Below are 25,032 nucleotides of genomic sequence, written 5' to 3' on the forward strand. Positions count from 1 at the left end.
GTGAGCTGGGCCATTTGCAAGGCAATGTAACAGGAGTCCAGGGTGGTGCCTGCTGGGTGTGGATAGCTGTTTCCCACACCTTGCACCCTCTTTTCTCTCCATGACCCCTCTCACACCCTGGTCTTGCTTACCTGTCTCTGCTTCCCTGCCTATTACTCTGTTCGCCCCTAATGCCCCTGGCCCTTCCCTCTCTCCCACTACTGTCAATTTCTCCTTCCAGCAGCTCCTTGAAATTGGAGAGTTTCTTATACCACTGGGTGGACAGCAGCCCCCCCCCACAACCCCCATACACCACCCAGTGACCCCCTTCCCTTCCCCCACAGCCAGCCTCAGAGGGATGCCTGAGGCTCCAGCCTTCCTCCCTCCCAGCCAAACCAGCCAAGCCACTGGCCTCACCCAGGAGCTGTGGGAGCTCCCTGAGCCATCTGATGTATGAGGAGCAGTGGACAGCCTCCAGCTCCACAGCACACCATGCCCCGTCTAGACAGATCTGAGCTCTGTGTCCTCAGGAACCGCCAGGCCCCAGAGCAAGGCTTTGCTCCAAAGGTAATTCTTCCCCTGCAGGTGAGGCCGCTTTGGTGGCCAAAACTGAGTGCACATTGGAGCCTTTTTCCACTTAGCTGGCGGCCAGTCACCTGAAGTCTCTGGGGGAAAAGACAAGGCTCTCTGGTAGGGAAAATTCTTATTTTTTCATCATATTTTGTAAAAACGAGTATGTAGCTGGAGAAAACAGGCGACAGAGTGGGTGGCCACTTGGGATGCAAGGAGGAAGATCAAAGCCCACCAAGCATGGAGGAAACAGCCTTGGTGTGGCCCAGAGAACAATCTAGGTGGCCAGTGCTTCAGACAAGGCAGCCAGGGAATGGGAGGTGTGGGGTGAGGAAGCCTCAGTCACAGGCACCCCATGGCCCTGCTCTGCGACCCCAGCACTTCAGTTAACAGTCTTCAGCTGGAACAAACACCTGCTGTCAAGAGACATCCAAGCAAGCTCCCAGTTCCCTGGGCGGGCCGTCACATCTCTGTGTGGGAGGTGAACCTACCCAAGCTGCGGCCCCCAGGCTGCTTTCTTCTTCCAAGAAGAAGCTGGAATCCCTCCCTCTGGACACAATCCTTCTGGCTGCTGCCCCCCTCACAATCCCAGCCCAGGGCAATTAGCCAGGAACACTCTCTGTGTTTACTGGCTGATTAATTAGCTCATTAGAAGAGCCACAAGTGACCGTGTGGCAGTGAGTCCATTATGGCAGTCATGAGGCCAAAAGTTCCCATCTTTTCCAAATGGGCCTGTGCTACCAAATCTCCTCACAGATCCCTCAGTTCAGCCTCCCAATTTATTATTCTTTTTTTTTTTTTTTTTTTTTTTTTCAGTTTACGATAACCAGGATCCCGATGACCATGGAGGGAACGTGGCTTGCCCAAAGAAGCCACAGCCCACAATGGCAGGCCCGGCCTCCACTCTCAGCTCAGTGCTTTCCCGCTTCACAGTGCTGCCTCCCAACATTCCAGCTGGGAATGAAGCTGGGCTCAGACAGCCCACTGAGACTCCAGAGTCCTCAACCCACTTGAGGCTAGTCAGACCCACAGCATTCTAGTACGTTCTCTCAAAGGACTTTCACTAATGTTCTGTAGAAGCTAGGGAAACTCTCAAGGTACCAAGACATCATTTGAGGGGCAGCATTGAAGGGAGGGATTCCAGTCTCTTCTCCCTTCTAATGTGAAGAAGCCATAAAGAGCTGACATTCCCTGTCAGAAGAGCCAGTTTATTCCTCACGTGATTAGTCAGGTCTTCCCTTCTCTTGGTCAACACCATGGCCACTTGGGCATAACCCCAGATCTGCTTCACCCTATCCTCCAGGATGAATCTGAAGGACAATAGTAAGAGTGATAGCTGCATACACACACACACACACACACACACACACAGGCAGGGAAAGAGAGACTATATGCTGAGAGACAGAAATCATGGTATATCAATGAACATTAACTGCTGCCCCACACAGACCCCATTCCCCTCCCTGCCCTGAGCTGCTTCCTCATGCATCAGACATAGAGCAGGACAATCATAGCCTAGAAAAACAGATCCCTCTCCTTGGCCAACAGACTGCCAGGGGTTAAGAGGGTTGACAGGTGCCTCTCAGAATCTGCATCTCTAGGGTCCTTCCAAGAGTGCCCCCCAGATCTTACCTGATGAGGTCAATAGGTTGAAATTTATAAAACACTCCGTAGCGTGCCCATTCTTGATACAGCAGCTAAACAAGAAAAACAGGGAAACAGATAAGAGGTGCAGGGGGACAACTGTTCACCTGTTTGTCCACCCTAGCAAGTCAAAATTTTAGCGCCCCAAACCACCGTAGCAAATCAAAATTGAATCCCCAAAGTTCAGCTTCTAGGAAAATTCTCACGAGATCCACCAGAAAGATATCCAAAGGCAGGAGGCTACAGAGGCTGACTTCCTCTTTGGCTATAGAGGTGACCTTTATCACACTCTGGGGCAGTGCTTGACAATCATAACCCCACCTTCTTTATTCCCTTGCTTTGCTTCATCCAGGAAAATGAGTCCTGGCTTGCTTTCATTCACTCATTTAACGTATTTATTGAACATCCACTACGTGCCAGATGCTGGATATAGCTATAAACCAAACAAAATCACTGTTGTCATGGAGCTTACACCCTGATGTGTGGAAACAAACAGAAACACACCAACATGTAAGATTTATAAATGCTTGGGGCACCTGGGTGGCTCAGTTGGTTAAGCATCTGACTCTTGGTTTCAGCTTGGGTCATGATCTCATGATGTGTGAGTTCGAGCCCTGTGTCGGGCTCTGTGCTGACAGCACAGAGCCTGCTTGGGATTCTCTCTCTCCCTCTCTCTCTCTCTCTCTGCCTCTCCTCGCCTCCCCTGCTTGCACACATGCTCACTCTCTCACTCTCTCTCTCTCTCAAAATAAATAAGTAAACTTTAAAAAAATAGATTTATAAATGGCTTTAGGAAAAGCAAATTGAGGCAAAGGAATAGAATACAAAGGGCAGTGGAGTAGAGTAGGATGCTATTTTAGATAGATGGCAAGGGAAGGCCTCTCTGAAGTGACCTCTGAGCTGAGGAAGTGAGGGAATATGCCAGGCAGAAAAGTGCTCTCCTGTGCAAAGGCCCTGAGGACAGTGCATGCGTTATATCCTAGGGAAAACAGGGAAGCCTGTTTGCACTTCCAGGGCAGTGTGACTGTGAGGCAAAAAATGAGAGATAATGTCAGAAAGTACTGAGGTGGCAGATCACTCATGGGCTTGTAGGCCATGCCCAAACCTTTGGACTTTGAAGGAAGCCAGGAGGGGAGATTTGCCGGAGTAGGGAGAAACAGCCTGCCTTGACTACAGACCTCCCACTCCGGCTGCTGTGTGGAGAAGAGACTAAGAGCTGGCATAGGAGTAGGGGGTCTACCACAGCGGTCCAGAAGAGATCATGGTGGCCTTTGCCACAGAGGCAGTGGGGGAAGTAATGAGAAGTGGTTGATTCCACTTTATATTTTAAATGTAGAGTAAGATTTACTGTTAGATTGGATGTGGAATGAGAGATGGAGAACCTGGCCTGAGCTGCTGAGTGAATGGTGACTCCATGCGCTATGGTGGGGAGACTGTGGGAAGAACCAGTCAGCAAGGCAGAACCAGTTCCGTTTGGCACGTGCTAATCCAAGATGCCCTTCTGGCATCCACATGGGGCTACTGAGTAAGCAGCTGGACGTAAGCTTCTGGAGTTCAAAGGAGAGTCCATCTCCTTTACAAAGAAGATGTACATTTGGGAGGTGTCAGGCCAGAGATGACTTATAAGGTCATTAAACTAAGGATCTAACCACCAAGGAAGAGGAAGTAGGTAAGGAAGAGGCGTGACATCAGGGCCCCAGTGCAGCAATGGTCAGAGAGCAAGGAGATGATGAACAGCACAGGAGACGGCAGAGCAGCCGGGAATGTGCTAGACGTGTGTGGTGTCCTGGAAACCAAGGGACAACTGGTTTCAAAACGAAGAAAATGACCAGCTGTGCCAAACACTGCTGATGGGTCAGGTCAGATAAGAATGGAGCAGTGACCTCCGGACTCGGTGACTGTAAGGTCACGCATGACCTTGACAAGAGGGGTTTCTGTGGAGCTGTGGGGGCAACACCTGAGTGTACCACATTCTAGAAGTTAACAAAACCTAGGTGTCAATCCCAGCAGCAAACCGCATTTTGGTTTCAAACACTTCGCCGGTGAGCTTCACAGCTCATCCGCCTGGAAATGAAGTGATCTGGTAATGAACCGTTTTTAGACGTCATCTACATACCCAAGCCGAATAGATATTAGCGTGTAACTGAATTATATGTCTAGCATTGACAAATCAAGCTAGACGTCAAGCTTTGACAATACACTGGCCATCCTGTTAATGTTCTTTATTCTCCTTACACATCACACGTCCTTACACATGACACAGAATTCATAAGGAATTCTGTCAAGGAGACCCTGCTCTAACTAGGTATTTTAGATATCCAGTTGTACGTTAGGAAGCCATCCTTTTCACCTGAGAACCTTTAAAGACATGCTTTTTAAGTAAACTGACATAAGAACTGGCGTTCCTCCTTAATGGGTAAAGACTTCTATCATCATCATACCTCCCAACCACTACAGAACAGAACCCGAAACCACATGGACCCTGACAGAGCAGCCTTAGTCACCGCCACTTGCAGAGGAGGAAACCCACACACGAAAAGCGACGCAGCGCCATGACCAGCAGAGCAGGATGTGAATCCGTGAGTTTGGATGCCGCTCACTCCGGGCAGGTGGCGTATAACCTAATCTCACTGTTCCTATTACACCACCTCCTCCCCCCCTTTGTCCGGGGAGCTACTACTGCCCTGGGTCTTTATTCCCTCTCATAGTGCAATCCCTGCACTCACCAGCACCTGGCTGTCATCATCTGTGGCCCAAAGGGAGGCCGACGTGCGTCAGGAGGTAAGAGCAAGGACTCCCCTGAGGGCTGTGGGTCGTCACTGCCTGCGTCCCGGTTCTGACCTCCAGAGCAGATTCCTCTCCGAGTCACATATCAAGCCAAAGCCTGAGCCTGAGAACATCCATCTGCTACTGCCCTGGAGGGAAAAACTAAAAACACTCCAAGAACCAGTATGGCACAGTTGGCTTGGGCCCAAACTGACAGCCAAGCTCACAAGCCTTGCCCCTGGTGGGATATCGAGCATGCTGCAAGAAACATCTGGAGGTCCCTTTCTCAGCGTGGCACCCTCGGAGCACAAAGCTAGATTCAGTTTGTGAGGATGAGCCAAGAGAGCTGTGTGAGCCCCGTGCAGATGGGCAGGATGGACACAGAGGACATCACGGGGCAGCCCCTGCAATGGAGCTCCAGCTACTGGACACCAAGCCTGGGAAGTGACGCAGCAGTGAGGGCCGAATGCCCACGTGGCTCTGTCCAGGCTGGCTCGAGTGCTGCAGACCCTTCACCATCTCTACAAATGTTCACTCACACATACTTAGAGACCAAGTGAGTCTTACATACTAAAGCCCAGGTTACGGGGTCCCAGAGCAGACTGGCAGTTAGGGTGGAGGGAGGCGTGCTCTGGAGTCTGCCCCCTAGGGATTAGCGTGGTGGAGGAAGGTGCAGGAAGACATCCACAGTATCTCGTAACAATCCCTTTACATGTGCAGAGTCTAGATCCTTCTAATGCAGCTTTTAGTAAATCCACTTTCTCCCTCAGAGCTACACCACGTCCTCTTCACGACTGACCAAGCCTGCAAATAGATTCGGGAAGGTCCGCAGCTCCCTCTCAATGGACAGTACCTTATTTCAGAGGCCCGGGTGTCGGCCTGACCCTAAACCTTTACAGCAGGAAGCAACGACCCACAGGGGCCACCCTGCCTGAAGGATCAGGGCATTCAAGCAGCCCATGGGCTCCCTGGGGATCACACTTGACAGCGGGTCAGTTGGTTTTAGTATTTCATGAGACTGTAAAGGAACCCGACTGTTAAAACCATTTGCAATGCCAGAGAATGGCAAGATGCTTGAGACTCGAGGCCCTCTCGAGCTCCTCCGAGAGCCAGGCTTGCAACAGGAAGAAAGATGCCAGCTGCAGCCCACCGAAAGGTGGTGATGGAACAGAGCAAACTCAATGGAAGAGAATGGAATTCTACTCCCAGATCCTGCAATGACCTGTTTGAATTTTTAGTGACTCACTTCAACTATCTCGGTCTTCTCCAGTAGCAAAATTAGTGCAGGAGGAGAAAAATCAATCCTCAAGTGACACCCAGGACAAAAGTACCTTTCTGGTCAGAAAAACAGACTGACTCTCTTCACACACCTTTTAGTGGGTCACTTTATAACCGTCCACTAGAGAAAAGAATCATCTGCAAAAGCTGGAAAATACAAGACCCAGGGTTTAAAAACTGCTAAGGAGAATCACATTCCAGTGATGTACCTTAGGCACCCCTGTAAGTGGGTGAGGAAGCTGCGGGAGCTGGCAGGGCTAAGGCGGCCCTCATTAGATGATTATGGTCACTTCCCTGGAATGCTTAGGAAAACCAGGCAGGTCCAGCTAATGTGGAATTAGGTGGCTACTGGCAGCCAGGGGAGACCCATCCACATCCATGCTGCTCTCTCTTCCTGCTGCCCTGCTTTCTAGAAAGGTGTAAAATGCGGGGTGCCTGGGTAGCTCAGTTAAACATCCAACTCTAGGTTTCAGCTCAGGTCATGATTTCATGGTTTGTGAGTTTGAGCCCCAAGTCAGGCTCTGGGCTGACAGTGTGGAGCCTGCTTGGGATTCTCTCTCTCTCTCTCTCTCTCTCTCTCTCTCTCTGCCCCTCCCCAGCTTGCTCTCTCTCTAAGTAAATAAATAAAAACTTTAAAAAAAGAAAAAAAAGGTGGGAAACCCCTGTTCTTCAGAGGCAGGCTGCGTCTTGTTAATTAGCCTCCAGGAACAGGGAGAGAGAGACTTCCAGCCCCTGGCTGGGGCTGAGTCATCGAAACTGCACAACTGCACAAGGCAAGCTGGAAGGGAAGAAGACTGCATTCTCGGGGGCCTCTGGTCTTTCCTGGGATCTGCCCATGAGGAGCCTGGGCCTCAAGGAGATCATGGGAACAGGCACAAATTGCAGGGAAGAGTAAAAGAGAACATCTAGATATACCGGCAGGATGGGCAGCTTGGGGTGCCCTTGCAAATCACCCCTAAAGGCCCCAGAGGGGTGACCCCACTGCAGTGCCTAACCCTTCACACCCCCCAGCAACAGATGCAACGGTTCTCCCTGGCACCCAACCAAAATCCTTCCTGCAGCTCTCTCCAAGAACACTAGACTATTATAATGCAATTAAAACGAATCAATATGCTGCACATATTCAGAGGTTTGGACTCTTTCTTCCTTAGGATACTTTTAGGCCCCACTCATACAGTACTGAAACTGCGGGAACAAACCCAGCACAGCGCTGAGAATTCCCGCTGCCATACAAGAAGACCCTGTGTACCTGGCTATAAAGCACAGGCTGCAATTTGGACACCAGGGTTTTAGTCCTGACTCGACAATCATTTATGGCCATTGGAACCATCTCCTCACCTTGCTGGGTATCAGTTTCCCAACCCAAATGGACAGAAAAAAAGCTTCCCCTCTCTCACGGATTCCCTTATCCCAACCCCAGCAAAGCCAATATCCCTAACCATGACCGTGGCAGAGGAAAATAAGGACTGGCCAGCAAACCCAAGGCAAAGCCACAAGAAAGGGGCCTCTTGTCTTTTGAAGACAGCTACCTTTGACATCCGCTGTGGGAATTACCCACCAAGGTGCGGTTCCATCCGACCTGGTCTCTCCCTGCCTCCCAGATTCTACCCATTCTGACGGTTGGGCTGTGCACTGGGAATAATTCTGTTGGCCTACCCGAAAGATTCCTGAAAGGAAAAATTTTTGTTGTGTCGTGTTGTTAATGCTAACATAACATCATTCCAAAGACGAACAGACATATATTTTAGATAGTCTACAATTTGCTCCCCTCTGCCTCTGTTCAGGTAACAGAGGTCTGGCTGATTTCTGCCAGGAGTTGCTGTGTGTTCCCGGTCTCTGGAATGTTCCTGTAGAGTGCTCCACCTTGACCGGCTGGGGTCACCACCCACTCAGCAGGAGGATCCTTAGGTGGGCAGCAGTGGTGAGCACTCTTTAAAGGGGAGGAAGGTGAAATGAGAAAGCAGGAGGGCAGAAAACGGTTGGGGTGAGCTAGGTGAGATGAGGGGAGAAATGCTTCCTCCTTTTCCTTTAACTCTGATCCGGGACTTTTCAGGAAATTAAACACCGAGACTATTAGCATCAGATAGAAAACAGATGAGGTTAAGACATCGCAATACTACAGCAGATTCCCTGGGCAGGCAGAGAGGGGACATGTGTAAGCAATCACAGCAGTATTTCTGGAAAAGACCTTTTATGTTTTTAATACTTAACACTTCATAACAGGGACTAATAGGCAGGATAAAAAGAAGGCTGCTCAAAAGGCAACTTGGGGGATGAATAATTTTCCAGACAACAGAGCTGGGGGGAGGGAAACTCCTCAGGCTTCAATTCCTCAGCCCTCCCACCTCTGCCCTCCCTCCTCTGCTCACCAGAGTTGCTGATGGTTGGGGGAAGCTGGGCAGGAGGATGGCATGAAGGGGTTGACAGCCAGATGGGGCAGTCCCCACTAAAGAGGCGGGTGATCGTTAGAGCGCCGCACCATGGTGAGGGAGGGTGGCACACCCACACAGAAGAACCGGATCTGGGTGGAGAGCCTGGAGAGAGGGGTAGGGGCAGGTACTGTCTGTGATTGGTGCAGGAGGAGTCCTTCCAAAAGGACCTTTTCCTTCCCCTAACTATAACCTCTGATTCCTAGCTGCCTGGAATATACAGCACGACTGATCCTCCTTCTCCCTCACATCTCTCATCTCTAACTTGGGAATGGCTATTCCCCACTTGTCTGACTAGAGAATAAGAAGAATAAGTTAAAGATGACACCCCCCCCCAAAAAAAAAAACAGCCATAATGGCACGGATAGTAATACACTTATTCAGCAGGGACATTGGATTGGAGAGTCAGAGGTGTTCCAAGCCTCCTCCCTTTAATTGTGGCAGTGTCATCATGGGCAAGGTGCTCACTCTCTCTGGGTCTCAGTTTTCCCACCTATAAATTAAGGAATTTGGATGCCCAGTGTTTCTCAGCTGAGGCCCTTTCATCATCGGAGGTGGGACAATGCTTCTGGGCGGGACTGCTGGATAAACTTCAGGATGGTGAGCACTGTGGGCTGTCCAAGCACTGAATGCCAGTATGAGCACCCCATACACACAGTCATGTCAATGACCAGAAATGGCCCTCACGTTTCCAATGCCTGGGGGGTAGGGGGCTGTGGAAGAGCTGCTGAAAAATATTTAATCAGGTAAACAGGACATTTGGGGCCAGCCCCACACCCACCCACAGTCTCCTGTGCCCAAGCACTCAGTGTGGCCCAGGCCGGCTTACCTTTCTGTCATTCGTGTCATCCCCTGGGCTGTCATATTCACCCTGTAAGACAGGAGGGATGGCTGCATCAAGCCAAGGGAACTATCAAAAACAGAGAAAGGATTTTCTTTTCCATCTTCTAGCGTCACCCCTTTCTGTCATTCCCTTTGGGGGAAAGTCAAAAGCCTGACACGGTAAGGAGCCAATGTTCAGTTTTGTTAGTCATCAACATTTGCCATGTTTCCTCTGGACAGTTTCTCGCACAAAGATGCTCCCCTCCTAGGCGTCTGCCATCAGCCTGTGCCTCCTCAGAGCAAACACAATGGCAGAGGCCATGGCCAGCAAACGGTGTGAACTCGCCCTGCACCAGGGCACAGCGCCCCCTGTCCACAAGCAGCAAAACCTAACAGCATATTTGCCCACAGCCAAGGTATGGGGGTGGGAGACTGCCATCTGGAAACTCCTTCGGGTACTCAGAGGCCCCACCTCCGCAGTCTCATTGGGCATGACTGTGTGACCCGTGGGAAAGAAGTGACCGGTCAAGGAGCAGTGCAGTCGTGAGGGCACCTAGGTCAGGGGCCAGGCAAGTTCTTCACAAAGCGTCTTGAAGAAATGTCATCGCACTGTATCATGGGATGTTTATAACACGACTCTCAGTCGAGGAAAGCTTTACTTACAAGTCCGTCTGTTTTCTCTACTGAACCAAACAACAGCAAAAGCAATTTTGAGAGATTGGCTTCAACATTGTTAAATATGTTTTTTTTTAAAAAACCTGATACTTAATATATATTTGCCTATTAAGGATGAGGAATTTCACACCCACACAAAACAATCACACACAAAATATCACCTTCAGACTTTTTCAGGGTCTGACCGCCCAGGATGTGTGTTACCTGGGCCTTCGACTCTCCTTCCACCGCCACCCACCCACCTTCACCACCACCCCCTCCCATCATACACTGGCATGCCACGTCTGCCTTCCCAAAACCACCACAGGGCATGTGGGGAACGCTCCCACCAAAGCCGGCTCATCCCGCCATTGAGACAATACCCGGAGAGGCAGTTGTGGGGATTCCTGTCCACCCCAAGGAGGCTGGATTCGGCCCAGGTGTCTGAGCGGCGTGATTCCCTCATGCCTCGCCTGCTGTGTACTCGGCCACCGTGTCCCCTGCGTTGCACAGCCGTTTGCAGACTGCGCGGAAAGGATACTTACGTCATGAAGAGGGTAGGCAGCCTCATAGATGTTGTTGGCGATCAGAGAGTTAATGCCTGTGGAAGAAAGGAAGATGAAAATGGCAACTGTAGGGCAGGAGTTTCTCGACCTCACCTCTGTCTGTTGGAAACAGGCACTGCGTGCTCCTCTGTCACCCCTCAATCTACAAGTTTCTGTGGAGCTTTAGTTCTTAGCCTAAGAACAATATTTTTACTTCCCAAAAACAGTTATGTTTCAGTATCAAATATACTCTCTCAAACCTCATGCTTCCCCTTTTCTCCTGCCCCCGGACCACCGCAAAGTCTCTGCCACCATCATCAGGTGACACTACCTGTGTTCAGTGACAGCACAGGAATGACTATGGATTTTACTGTCATACGACCAGGAAAAGTATATGTCATAGCATCCCACAGCACGTTATCAGAACTCATTTCTGGTGCCTTCCCATTCCGTCCCAGAGCAGTGCTGGTCTGCCTGGACCATTCCCTCCCGGAGGTAGAGGACTGTAGAGCAGTGGTTCTCAAAGTGTGGTCTGGGGAACCCTGGGGGCCCCCATGACCCTTTCAGGATGCTCCGAAGGTCAAAACTAATTTTATAATAGCACTAGGACATTTTTTGCTTTTTCTCTCCTATTCTCTCATGAGTGTACAGTGGGATTTTATGACATGGGGTGGCATCATCCCCCTGACAGCAAATGGAATGTGTGTTTGTGTATCCTTGTGCTTTAAAAATCTCCTCAGTTTTGGGGTGCCCGAGTGGCTCTGTCGGTTAAGCGTCCGACTTCAGCTGAGGTCATGATCTTAGAGTGTGTGAGTTTGAGCCCTGCATCAGGCTCTGTGCTGACAGCTCAGAGTCTAGAGCCTACTTTGGATTCTGTGTCTCCCTCTCTCTTTGCCTCTCCCTCACTCGCTCTCTCTCTCTCAAAAATAAACATTAAAAATTGTTTTTTAATTTCTCAGTTTTAATTTCTAATACAATAAATATTGACTGACATAACCCCACCAAAACAAAAGCCCTTTGGATGCTCTCAATAATTTTTAAAAAGTGTAATGGTTTCCTGAGATCACAAAGTTTGAGAACCACACACGAGATTCACTTTTTAATCCCGACAGTATTTCACACCACATGCACATAGCAGACCCTACGAAATATATGCTAAATGAGTCAATGACTCTGTCCCCATAACTCTGGTATAGTCACAACAGAGAACTTTCTGCTCAGGACAAAGGCACTGTTATTTACTTGTTTCATTCATGGTTTTATTCAGAGACTATAAGATGGTCTGTATGTTCTGACTCAGGATAGTCTGTCCTGGGTCACTGGCTCCCATATGGGAGACATTATATCCCACCAACCCTAAGTACCGACGACCCTACCATGCGAGGATACACGTGTAATCACGGAGGGGGAGAAGGAGGGGTAAGCTCTGGTTCATGGGGATTTCCCTTGTCTCAAACACACATTCTGCTCTGAACCATTCTTTCCAGAGAGACTACAGACAGTTGTGAGATGAGAAGAAAATTGGTTTGGGAGGAAAACATGTATCATGTGCAAATGCTAAGTAATGTGCATTTGCACGGCTCTGGATAAATGACAAGGATGGATAACAAATCTAGACAACATTTTCCACCTCCCCTTCCCAAGCGATACCCCACCCACATACTCAGAGACCACAGAGGCTCTCAAACAATCCTCTCTCCTCATCGGCCTCCTCTTCTTCAAACCCTGCCCCTATTCGCCTCATTTTTAGGACCCTGGAATCCAGGAGGACCAGCCATAGGCCCCACGTAGAAGCAGAGGCCCTTGGGAGACTGCAGGGGGCGCTCTGGGAAGCGACCACTCTTGCAGTGAGTTGAGAGCCGCTGCATCACCAAAGGACCAGTCCTCTCCTGATTTTAAGTTTCCTCCTTGGCATGAACATAAACCACCCGAAATAACTTTAGGGGCTGGGGGGGGAATAGACAGTGGGTAAAAGGGAGTGCGGACGGGGAGGGGTGCCTGGGGGGTGCTGAATGAGCTGCAGATCTGTCTTACTCACAAGACTACAATTTCACTCTGAGCATCATTAATCAGTTCAAGAGCCATAACCACAGCAATGTGAAGCCACCCTACAATAATCAAGGGGAGGAGTCCCAAGTGAGGAGGGGGGTGGGGGATGTTCCAAAGCTACAAAAGGGCTGTCCACATGGATAGAGGCTGAAGCATCACAGGCGGATGGAGCTCTAAACTAGACCGCACCCTGTGCACTACCCTGACCCAATCAATCCCTGCACTCACACCCATGGTAACCACAGCAGCAACATACATCCTGAAGACAGCCCCCAGCCTGCCTGGAAAAAGTTAAACAGGTGTTGAAATCTCTGCTGTGCTGGGCACTGAGCACAGCAGCCGAGTGTCTGACAGCATTAAGCTGACCACTTGGACTCAGGGGTCCTGCTGCCAGATCCTCAGGAGGATCTAAATCACTGGAGGTCTCAAATAAAGCTTCCCTTGCACCACGTGCCTGGAACAGGCAGCTCACTTCACTTGTGGGATGTTGTCTGCCCCTTGTTGTGTGTCTCCTGAAGGCTTACAAGGTACCCAAGGTCAGAGAGCATTCTCCCCTCACCTGTATCTCTCATGGCACCTAGTACACTGCTGGGAACACAGAAGGGATAATGGTGGGTAAGAGTAACCAGCCCCATGGCTAAACGTATCGCAGTATCTCTTCCCATTTATCACAGGCACCATCTTCTTCACTACTCCAATTTTCTATGGCAACCTATGCTGATGAAGAACCTTTAAACTCTAGTCAATTAGTCCATTTCCTAGAGAGGAAACCCAACCAATGGTTCTTTGTCTTGAGGCCAATACAATTCAGTTCATCACACCTGAGTTGTCCCAACCCAGATAACCAGAGCCCCAAAATGCTGTACATGATGTGTCTCTGTCCTCCAGGGCTGTGTACCTCCTTTTTCCAGAGGGCATCAGACGGGCGATTCCAACCAGTGGCTGCTACACAGGGAGGCAACAGCACATAAAAGAAAAAGAATGGGGAGGGTGGGGGAAGCAAGTTGAAAATAACTATTCAGCCACAACTTCACCCAAGAATGGGAACTGCTTTGGCCTCTTGGGTCACCCACAGACTTCAGAAACCAAGATCCTACCCCCAAACAAGCATGGAAATCAGTTTGAAAGAAGAAGAAAATAATCAAACGTTTTTTAAAAAGGAGTCTCTGCTTTGAAAACTGAAATTCTGAATTTTTTCCTCTCTTTTCAGCAAAAATGAGCTAATTGGTTCCATCATGCACCATTCCATCTGGCCATAATGGCAAAGCTTTCTTCTTCAGGATCACATCTAGTCTTTCCTCTCTGCTCTAGACCCAGGGAGACAGAGAAAGAGAGACCTAACCACTCATCCCACTGCCCCCAGAAGCAGGGCCAGCAAGAAGGAGAAAGCACAGAGGACACTGTCCTGTCCCTCTCCCCACAAAGAGAAGCAGTGTCTCGGCTCAAACACAGCACAGCTCACTAGGGACCCCCTCACTGATCCGTACGGTCCCTTTGAGTCACTAGGTTCTTCATATTTCTTGTTTTTAGAACTATGATCCCTAAAGGAAAGGGCTCATGCTTCCCCTCTGCCCAACGCCAACCACAGCTCTACACAGACTGACCCGGCCAGGCCTGGCAACGCTGTCCCTTGGCATCATCCATCCAGAGGGTCAGGGCCAAGGAACAAAGCAGGGTGGGCTCAAGCTCCAGGACTGGTACCTAAAACACACACTTGGAACACAAAACCCGAGGCCTAGCATTTAGCTTCCAGGACATCTCTGGCTTCCCGGACACAAAGGATCAACCAAAGCACAGTTTATGGTAGGCCTCCCAAAGAGAGCCTCATTAAATCTGTGAGTGCCGCTGGGTGATGGGGACTGCGGCTCTATTCCCTCCAGGCCAAACTCAAAGAAAACTTTCATCCAGCGGGACAGGTACTTAGAGGGATGGGGCTGAACTCTTGAAAACCCATTTGGTTTTGATTCCCCCCAGAACAGGGACCAGTCCGCCCGGCATCTGCTTTCATCCCCCTACTCCAGCCGGACGTAAATCTAAACCAGAGGCCCCAGACGGTGCATTTAACAGAGACTATATTTACCCATCACCAAATTGTCTTGACGTGTGCTTAATTACTTAAATGCCTTTAATCCCAAGCCTTTTCTTCTAACAAAATATAAACCAGTTCAGCTGGATGAATGATAAACCAGATGTTTACAACACACAACACAGTCTGGCTTTGGTCAAAATAATTAAGACATCGTCTCCTGAGTGGGGAGGAGAGAGTCCCAAAGCGTACATTTGTTGAAATGCTCTGACACCAAAATGTCTATGAAAATGTAGTCCCATCAATCTGTAATTTTCTGTCCAAGAAAAGGCAGCAACAACTTCCATACGAAAGGAGTAGAAAAGGTGTCTCTCTCTCCCTCTGACGTGGTCAAGGGGGCTTGTGACTCTCTCCACAGTAAAGTGTGCTTTAAAAGGCATATAGCCAACAATACTGCAGTAATGCTGTATGGTGACAGAGGGCAACTGCGCTTATCATGGCAAGCACTGGACCACGTGCACAACTGTTGAATCATGATGTTGTACACCTGAAACTAATAGAACGCTGTATGTTAATGACACTTCAATTTTTTAAAAAAGGCATTCCATGAAAGGGTGAATTTGCAGAGCCCTGGCAGGTGACCTTACATGATGTTGATTAAGGAGGCATCGTGGCGCTAAGGAGGCACCACCAAGTTTCGCCAGGCCAAGCCCACTCACACTACCACCACCATGCAGAACCCAAATTCATGAATATATTCGGTCTCGGAACACTGTGCACATTCGTCCATAATCCCTTCACTTCCAGAGGTGAATAAGAGGGAAAGAAGGTTACAGAAGGCACAGAAGAAACCCCCACAAATATAAATTAGACCATCACCAAATGCCAATCCACCCATACTTTTTTAAGGTCAGTAACCCTTTCTTTACCTTATTATACTTCTTTTTACCCTCCTGCCCATCCTTCCGCCACAGGACAAAAAAGGAAAAAAAGAAAGTCCACAAGGCCCTACTGCTGGCTAGGACAAAAGGGACTGAATGCTAAATGTCCATATGACAAATGTTAGAAAAGTAACAGCAACAATTAGGCCCTTCACAAAGATGACCTGGTTATCATTGGGTACTTCAGAAAACCAGTGGCCACATCCCCAGAGGACAGAGCACTCTGCATGATTCTTTCCAATTCCCGGATGTGAATAGAAGCCTGTGGCAGCCAGCCCAAAGTCATCTTTATCTAACTTTAGAGTTCCTAAGAATCACCTCGGTAGCTTGTTAGAAATGCAGCTTTTGGAGCCCTGCCCCCACCCCCCCAGCCGCCACACACACACACACACACACACACACACACACACACACACAGAGTCTGACTCGGCAAATCCTGTGTGGGATTTGGAGAGCCAGGGCTTTCTGAGGTACACCAGGGGTTTGGGATGCCAATGGACCATGGCCACACCTAAGCAATGTCACCCAGGGCTTCAGGCAAAGGAATGATGTAGGAATGCAATCTTTTCTCCCAACCATGCTAGCCAGTGGTCCTGAATCCTCCCTGCCCTTACCTCCCCCTCATTGTCTTCTCCCATGGTCTTTGAGGTCCGTAAACATCATACCACCTCAAGTCCTGGCTATGGCCCGGGACCTGCTCAGTGTGACTTTATAGAAGAGCCAGTCCCCTCTCTAAGCCCAGCTGGCTCTTTTTTTTTTTTTTTAATGTTTATTTTTGAGAGAGAGAGAGAGAGAGACAGAGATAGAGACCATGAGCAGGGGAGGGGCAGAGAGAGAGGGAGACACAGAATCCAGAGCAGGTTCCAGGCTCTGAGCTGTCAGCCCAGAGCCCGACACAGGGCTTGACCCCACAAACTGAGAGATCATGACTGAGCTAAAGTCGGATGCTTAACCGACTGAGCCACTCAGGCGCTCCAAGCCCAGCTGGCTCTTATGGAAAGGAGACCATGTTGTTCCTTTGAATCAAAGTCTATGAAATGCTGGACCTGGAATTAGAAGCTTCAAGCACACTGTGGGGTCTCTATGTTACAAAGGGAGAAAGAAACGGGTCCAGTGAGGGAATGTGACTTGACCTAAGTTTCTCAATTTGCTCGTCCCAGAACTGAAATGCCACCTGCTTCTCCAGTCTTGCTGGGCATGTGCCTATCCTCCTTTTGCTCCTTCTAGATACACACTCACCCCTTCTCTATCTGACATGAATGGGCTCCCTTGCTCTCTGGCTTTCCATTGGGTTCAGCAGGTCAGAGGGAATTGGGACCCCTGACCTCCTCCCTGAATAGTCACCTGCTTGTCCCAATGGGTCTCCTCTACCCAGTTCTGTCCATCCATGTTCCAGTAACCTTTCTCTCACCTCATGGATCTGAAGCTAGGAACAGCTTTACTGCTCTAATTCCAGGCATCCCCAACTCCCTATCCACACCTTTATAAATGGTATCTCAATATTTCTACCTTAAATTATCCTATTTTGAGAGTGTCATTTGTTCCTGTTGGGACCCTGATTCTCGGGAGTGGCTTCCATCATGTCTCCTGTATTATTTGCTCTCCTTGCATGCATCTGTCTTTCCAGACAGCCACGTGGCAGCCTATTTCCTCTTCTCCTCAAATATTACCTCATATGTAAGCCCCATAAGAGCAGGGATTTGTGTCTGTTGTGTCTGGTTGATTCACTACTCTATTCTTTAGATATGAATGACACATGGTAGATGCTCAATAAATATCCATTGAGTAAATGAATGGATGCTACACTGGGAAGACCTCAGCTTCCATTTCTCTGTGAAACCTTTCCCAGATAACTTCATCCATTTATTCATTAATTTAATTGAACTTAATTTAATTAATTTAAAGAGAACTGAAGAAGAGCCAGGGCACCTGGGTTCTAAATCTGGCTCTAAATCTCTGATCCTGGGCACCCTGTTAATTTCTCAGTTGTGAAATTACATAATATTTGCTGACCCTACTTTGCACGGTGGCTTCAAGGATCACATGAGAAATAAGTGTGAAAGTGCACATGTGCAAGGGGTCCTTATTATTCTGGTTACAATAATACCTTATGTGTTCAGAGAGCTCTTATCTGCTTATCTCAGTTGTCACAACAGAGAGCCCAGAAGAAAGAAAAAGTACCTCAATCTCACAAAACCCATTCTCTAATGTTGCATGCCGTAACCACAGCAGAATCCTCAGACCCTCCCTCAATGCATTTTCTCTCTTTGCTCCAAATTCTAATAAGCTGCTTTTTCTGTCTCCCAAACAGCAAAGTAAAACTGAAAGAGCAGAATTCAGAGAAGGAGGTTACCAGAGTCAAAATTCAAGATATCACAGAGTATGGGGCAAAGAACCCTAACAATACTTTGGGAATCCTCGAGGAAACATTTTAAAAATTGATGGTATTTTTTTTAATTTTTATGTAATATTTATTTATTTTTGAGAGACAAAGTGAGAGACAGAACATGAACATGGGAGGGGCAGAGATCGGGAGACAGAATCTGAAGCAAGCTCCAGGCTCTGAGCTGTCAGCACAGAGCCCGACACAGGCTCGAACTCACAAACTGTGAGATCATGACCTGAGCCGAAGTCGGACGCTCACCCGACTGAGCCACCCTCAAAACTTCTGTTCTTAGTGATGATCCTGAACCATCCAAAAAAATTTACATATGCATTTATATAGAAGATATACCTTGATCTATTCTACATAAGAAAGCAGAGAATAGCATGAGAGATTTTAGAAAAATTTCTGTACCAAAAGATGTTGCTGAGGATATTAAGAGCTAAACTACTAACCATACTCCCCTTTCACTTGGTTCAAGGTCAAATTTGCAGCCCCAACTGTAGGAACTACAGGCCCTTATGGTTTAAATATTTGTATTCCATTTCCCCCCTAGTATTGACATTCTATTTTAATTTGTGTTTTTCCTGGTTCTTATTTCTTTATTTATTTATATTATGCTGTTTTATTGTTTTTCTTGTAAGCCACCTCAGAAATTTTGTGGAACAAGACGGGAATATAAATAATTCCATACATGCAACTCATATACAGCTTCATGCTTTGCAAAACTAGGCTCTCAAAAAAAAAAAAAAAAAAGTATTTTCTACAAAGAAAAAAGTGATAATACTAAATGACCAGGAGTGTGTCTGAGTTACTATTATCTTTAGTATATTTTCCAGCTTTGATTCCAGTCTTTCTTATTTTTGCCATCTTCTAATTCCCTTTGTAATTGGGTACAATGGCAAAGGAATGAAGCTTTGTGAACTGGCCACAATAATGACCATATAAAAAGTAATTCCAGGGGTGAAGGATCAAGAAAAATACCTTGGAAAACAATTCCAAGCACTGTCCTGTTCTCCCTGTTCTCTTCTTTTTATGAGGCAGATTCCTCTGGAGGAATCTAAGTCAATTCTAGTCATTTGTGCTTCTCTATAAAACCAGAGAGAAGGGCAATAAAATCAAAATTTACCCCATGGCTCAAAGGGCCATATTATCTTGAGGCCTCTGAGTGTCATTACATTCCTCATGTTTTCTGATCTTCTAAGTAAGATGGTACATTGCCCAAAGAGCTTAAGGGGAACTTGACTTTCCAACACAGAAGACAAACAACTTGAAAATCAGCCTGGGGGTTCTCTTCTGCTGGGAAGCAGAGAAGTTCAGTCATATGTCCCTTGTTACAAAGCTAGTAAATCAGCAGCAGCTACTGCTGAACTAACAGACTTTTGGATGGGGGTTAGGGCTTCAATGTTATGGATCGGGGGGTGGGGGGACACAAACATAAAGTTCATAACAGGTAACTATTAAGAGGTTTGGATTTTATCTAAGGGAAATGTGGATCTATTTTGTCATTTCAAGCAGACCAGTGAAATAATCAGACCAGAAATAATCAGACCAGTGCATATCTGATTATTAGCTCACCCGGGCTGTTAATTTTACGTTATAGGTTAAAAATGGGTAAAACTAGGGTTAAGAAGACCTTTTAGTGGTTGGGATAATAAATTCAAGAAAAAACACAGTTGATATAGAGTAGGATAATGGCTGTAAAGACTCAAATTGTGTCTAGGGGCACCTGGGTGGCTCAGTCCATTGGGCAACCGACTTCGGCTGAAGTCATGATCTCACAGTCCATGGTTTTGAGCCTTGCGTCGGGCTCTGTGCTGACAGCTCAGAGCCTGGAGCCTGCTTTGGATTCTGTGTCCCCCTTTCTCTCTGCACCTTCCTGGTTGCACTCTGTCTCTCTCTCTCTCCAAAATAAATAAATATTAAAAAAATACATAAAAAGAGTCAAATTGTGCCTATTTCATAGATGTTCACAAGATCAACCCAATAGCACTTTGTTACAGTTCCAGGCTTGAGAAATTAAGAACTAAAGTTCACTGAAATTTGGGGTACATGGATGAGAGCTGGGTTGTCCCCCCAAAGGGAAGTCTGTATTTTTTTGGTTTATGTTGTGCTTGAGGTTCCTTCAGAGCATCTGCATGAAGACACAGAGTGTGTAGTTAGACATTTTGTTCTGAGAATCTAGAGAAAATATAATTTATCACTTCATTTTTATAATGCCCATGCTTAAAGTACAGAAATCAACAATGGGTTCCCCCCACACACAACTGGTAAAATCTGCCAGATATTTATTTTTTATTTTTTTAAATTTTTTTAATATGAAATTTATTGTCAAATTGGTTTCCATACAACACTCAGCGCTCATCCCAACAGGTGCCCTCCTCAATGCCCATCACCCACTTTCCCCTCCCTCCCACGCCCCATCAACCCTCATTTTATTCTCAGTTTTTAAGAGTCTCTTATAGTTTGGCTAACAATGGGGCTTTAAAATTTATTTGTATAGTGAGTTGTTTAAAGTTTAACTTAAATTATATTAAAATAGCACTAAAGAAGAGGCTTTATAATATGTTAACCTCATTTTTCCTTCATTTTCATCATTTTGTAAGTGCAGGAAAACTGAGGCTAACAGACACAATACAGCCTACCAAAATCTAACCAAATTTAGTAGAGACAGAACTTGAACTCATTTCTCCACGTTTCCACCTAGCAGAAGTACCTGGGAGTTTTAGGACCTAAGGTTCAATATATGTTAAAAGAAGGTAGGCTCTCCCTTCCAAGTCAAATGCCTATGAATCAGTGGCCAGATGGCTACTGCTTCTGTAGTAACAGACTTTAAAGATTCAACCTAATTCCACCTCTAGTTCACAGCATCCCAAAGGTATTGGATATAAGATTTGGAGCGAAGAAACCCAAGTTCTAGACCCATCTGACAATGACTCAGTATGTGACCCTGGACAAGTCACATGTCATCTCTGTCCCCATTTGTAGAATTACTGACATGCCAACTTTCCCCTGAGCTATGAAATGAATACTGGATAACTTATGTTGATACTTAGACACACACACATGGAAGTTAATTGCTTCCACCTCTGTGTTCCCTCTGCACTCTGTACATGTCTCTATAGTTGTACCTAGCAGATTAGCTCATAATTATTTATTTACATGACTGCCTGCATAGCTAAACTAAGAGCCCTCAAGGCCAGAAATTAGGTCAAATTCATCTTGGCATCTCTCAGTTTCTATAACATCATTTGACACAGACAAGGTGCTCAATAAATGTTTTCTGAATGACAAAAAAGAAATTTTTGAAAACTACTCAACACAACAAAATTCTTAAGAAGTTTGATTTGAGACATCACCAAAAAATTCATATCCTCAAATGAAAAAGAAAAAAACTTCAGTGTTAAAGTAGAGGATCCCTAATGGCCTTTTGACAACCCAGAGACGATCTCTCAAAATAAACTTCAGTTTTCAAGGACTTCCTAGTTTACAAGACAAACTAACAGCTCAATCTTCCCAAAGACTCTGCAAGATAGATGTTACTATCCCACTTTACATCCAAGGAAACTGAGTTGCAGAGAATTTATTTGTCCATAGTTACAATTACCAGCAATTGCTGTGGGCTAACAGGCTAGGCATGTTTAATTAATTTGCTAAACCAAATTCATGGACTAGAATGTGCAAGGCAGACAGCTAGGTGCACTGGGGCATAGGAGATGATTCAACACACTTCAAGGACTGTTTGGGAGCCTAGGCCATGGACATAGCAATCAGCAAGAAAGAGACTGAATTTGGTGGGAGTTCCAAGGACAGGGTATTGGAAGAACCCATGGGACAGCCATGTTTGGTCTGGGGATGGGCATGGGGGGATGGGGGGAGGACATTCAGGTGAAGGGAACCATGTGAGCAAAAACAGAGAAGACAGTGGTCACAATAACAGGAAGAGAAGCAGGAGAGAGAGGAAGAGAGGGGGAATTAGAAATGGACATTTGATATACTGATTTTAAGGTTCTGGTGAACATCTCAGTGGAGATATCCATCTGTCAGTTGGAAATGTTGGGCTAGAATTAGTGAGAGAAGTGGGAAATAGAAATACATGGTTCCTAGTCATCTGTATACAGAGAAAAGTAAGGAGGCCAAGGGAATACGGAGAAGAAAACATCTAAAATCTAGGAGAAGGAAGAAGAACCAAAGAAAGTGTGGTCCATGAGGCAGAAATAGAATGGCAGCAGAGGGGCACCTGGGTGGCTCAAGTATTAAGCATCCCACTCTTGACCTCGGCTCTGGTCATGATCTCACAGTTCATGGGATCAAGCCCTACATTGGGCTCTGTGCTGTCAGTGCAAAGCCTGCTTGGGATTCTCTCTCTCCCTCTCTCTTGCCCCTCCCCTGCTCATACTCACTATCTCTCTCTATAGATATAGATATAGATATAGATATAGATATAGATATAGATAATCTCAAATATATGTGTGTGTGTGTGTGTGTGTGTGGGTATATATATATATATATATATATATATATATATATATATATTTTTTTTTTTTTTTTTTTTTTTTTTTTTTAAGAGTGGCAGCAGATTAGTACAGCAGTAGCACCTTCCTGGATATCAACTCTCAGAGGATGAAGGTCCATAAAGAAGGTGTGGAAGGATGTGTAGGAGGTTAAAGAAGAGGAAGACTAAGAAAAAGGCCATGAAATGTGGGAATTGGAAGTCACCTATGACATCTGAGGGAGCAGGTTTGGAGCAGGTTTGGTCAAATTGAGGATGGTCTGACAGGATAAAAGGCAGATTAATGGAGCTGAGGAGTGAACTGGTCAAGAAGTGAGGTAAATTCAAGAATTCTGATAGAAGTCATGAGAAAATATAAAATACATTCTGAGATCTCTTGACTCTTCTGGTTGTCCTTGGAACCAAGGAAAAATGGCTGCTCCAAGTGGGGGCTTCAGTCCTTCCATGGAATCAAGCTGGGCTAATTAATTACCTCCCTCACTCATGTCCTGGCCTCATCAGCACCATGTTCCAGACAAACAACATCACATGCAAGACTTGACTTTCAAAAACTAGAGTGTTATTTGGGATTTTGTACAAGATGAATACATCAGCGCAACCCGTCATCATAAATTGCCCCCTCGAGAAGTTCTGCACTAGACTAAAGGCACTATCACTATATAAAACCTGTTGTAGTTCCTTCTCCAGGACCACTCCCTTGGTATTAAGGCAGCTTATGAGTCCCCCCGCAATACTCTCCAATGCTACCTTTATTATCATTAGCACTGTTGTGATTTCTTGGCTTGATTGACTACATTATTCACTAGACTTGTCTCTAAATGACTTTGAACTCTTTAACTCAAGGCTGCCTCAAAAGCCAAAGATTTGCCACCCCAGAGTGTATTTTGAAGGAATTTCTCTCAAAGGTTTCAAAAGCCATTCTGAGTGCTGGTAGCAGCTCTGGAAAGAGCTCTGGCCTGCAGAGTGATTCCTGCGGAAAGGACGCGTGCGTGTGCTCATAAGCTCCCATCTCCACCTCAGCCATTTTGTGTGTCTTCCGCAAAGTCCTCCAGCATCAGTTGGCCTGCCCTATGGGCTCCCAAATGCTGACATTCCTACTGCAAAGACTAATACCCTCAAGTTTCAAAAACAAATCACTAAGGGAACAGATTCAGCCACATTTGGTGACAGGAACGCTGAACTCAGGAGCCGCACCTTCAGACTAACGTGTGACCTCTGAAAAGTCACCCTGCGGGAGGTTGGCTCCTTCACACATAAAGGGAGAAGGCTGCACTAAAGGGTCTCCGAGATGCCTTTCTTCTTAAAAACTAAATAAATAAACTAAACCTGCCATGTTTGGGTGATTATTAAAACCTTGTATAGGTTGTGGAGACAGGGATGAAGGTCTGGGAGAAGTTACAGCAATCTGGGGAATGCCCCTGCCCCCACAAGATGGGGTGCTGCTGCTCCTGGAGAGCAAGCAGGACCTCTGGCCCCGAGTGCAAACAGCCTCCCCTACTCCATGGGGGTGTCTGTTTGTTCTGTTCTTCGTTGCCCCCCATACCCTGCAGCAAGCTGCAGAGAGGACAGCTCTGGCACCGTGGCAGCCCATCAGCACTGGGCCCGTGGGCGGCAGAGGGGGTCCTTACCCATTGTGTTGTTAGCCCGAGAACAGGCTGTGCGCTTCAGGATCTCATGCACCTGAAACAGACAAGAGCAGGGCTGTGAGCACCATGACCGTGTGTGCCACCATGGGAGGGGGCGGGCAGGGGACCAGGCAACTGGACCCACTTCCAGAGAGGGGGAAGCGAAGCATATGCCAAGCTCATGCACTGCACATCAAACCTGTTCGAACTTGAGTGCTTTGAGGAAGCAAAGAACCTAAGTCCCTCGCACGCACACTATCCCCTTTGCCCTACCCCGAAAACATAAAGGCTGTATATGGATTGCAGTTACAGGAGGTAAGGAAAACATGCCAGGGAGCCCAGACCCACATGCTTCAGGAGGCCTTGGGAGGGAGTGTTGGGGCCAGAACATCCAGGGAAGGGGAAGAGGAGGGTGTCCTGTCCGCCAACCCTGAGTAACGCCACGCTGGGGAAAGCCCGGGATGAGCAGGCCGCTGAATCCAGTTCCAGGCCCGGCTCCTAGCCAAGGGGTCCTGAGCAAACCTCCCTGAGGGCCCTGACAGTCCCTGGCCTTCTCTGTAATGGAGCTGACTCACAGAGCTGTTCTAAGAAAACATGAAAGTGCTTTGTAAACTCATAGAGGGCCACATACATCTTGCTCATTGTTACTATTATTTCTCTGTTTTTTTCCTGAGTCCTCATCTTGTCTCCCCAGTCAGACACTTCCTCAAGACCCCTTGTCTCGGAGCACTTCTGGGGCACATACCAGGCTCTCAGCCCAATGATGACTGTATGGCGAAATAGGCCAACAGAGCCCTGGACGTGGGAC

General features: G+C 47.2%; 1 protein-coding gene across 1 annotated transcript in view; it reads right to left on the reverse strand.

The window, feature by feature from the left end:
- ANO2 (anoctamin 2) overlaps nt 1-25,032 on the reverse strand; it is a 319,011-nt gene that overhangs the window by 207,471 nt on the left and 86,508 nt on the right. Inside the window, exons 7-10 of the mRNA XM_042948267.1 lie at nt 24,228-24,279; nt 10,688-10,743; nt 9,496-9,537; nt 2,182-2,246 (exon numbers count right to left, since the gene is read on the reverse strand). Coding sequence (XP_042804201.1) covers nt 2,182-2,246; nt 9,496-9,537; nt 10,688-10,743; nt 24,228-24,279 — 215 coding nt within the window. The remainder of the gene's footprint in view (nt 1-2,181; nt 2,247-9,495; nt 9,538-10,687; nt 10,744-24,227; nt 24,280-25,032) is intronic.

This window comes from Panthera leo, chromosome B4 (assembly GCF_018350215.1).
Source record: "Panthera leo isolate Ple1 chromosome B4, P.leo_Ple1_pat1.1, whole genome shotgun sequence".
Classification (NCBI taxonomy): domain Eukaryota; kingdom Metazoa; phylum Chordata; class Mammalia; order Carnivora; family Felidae; genus Panthera; species Panthera leo.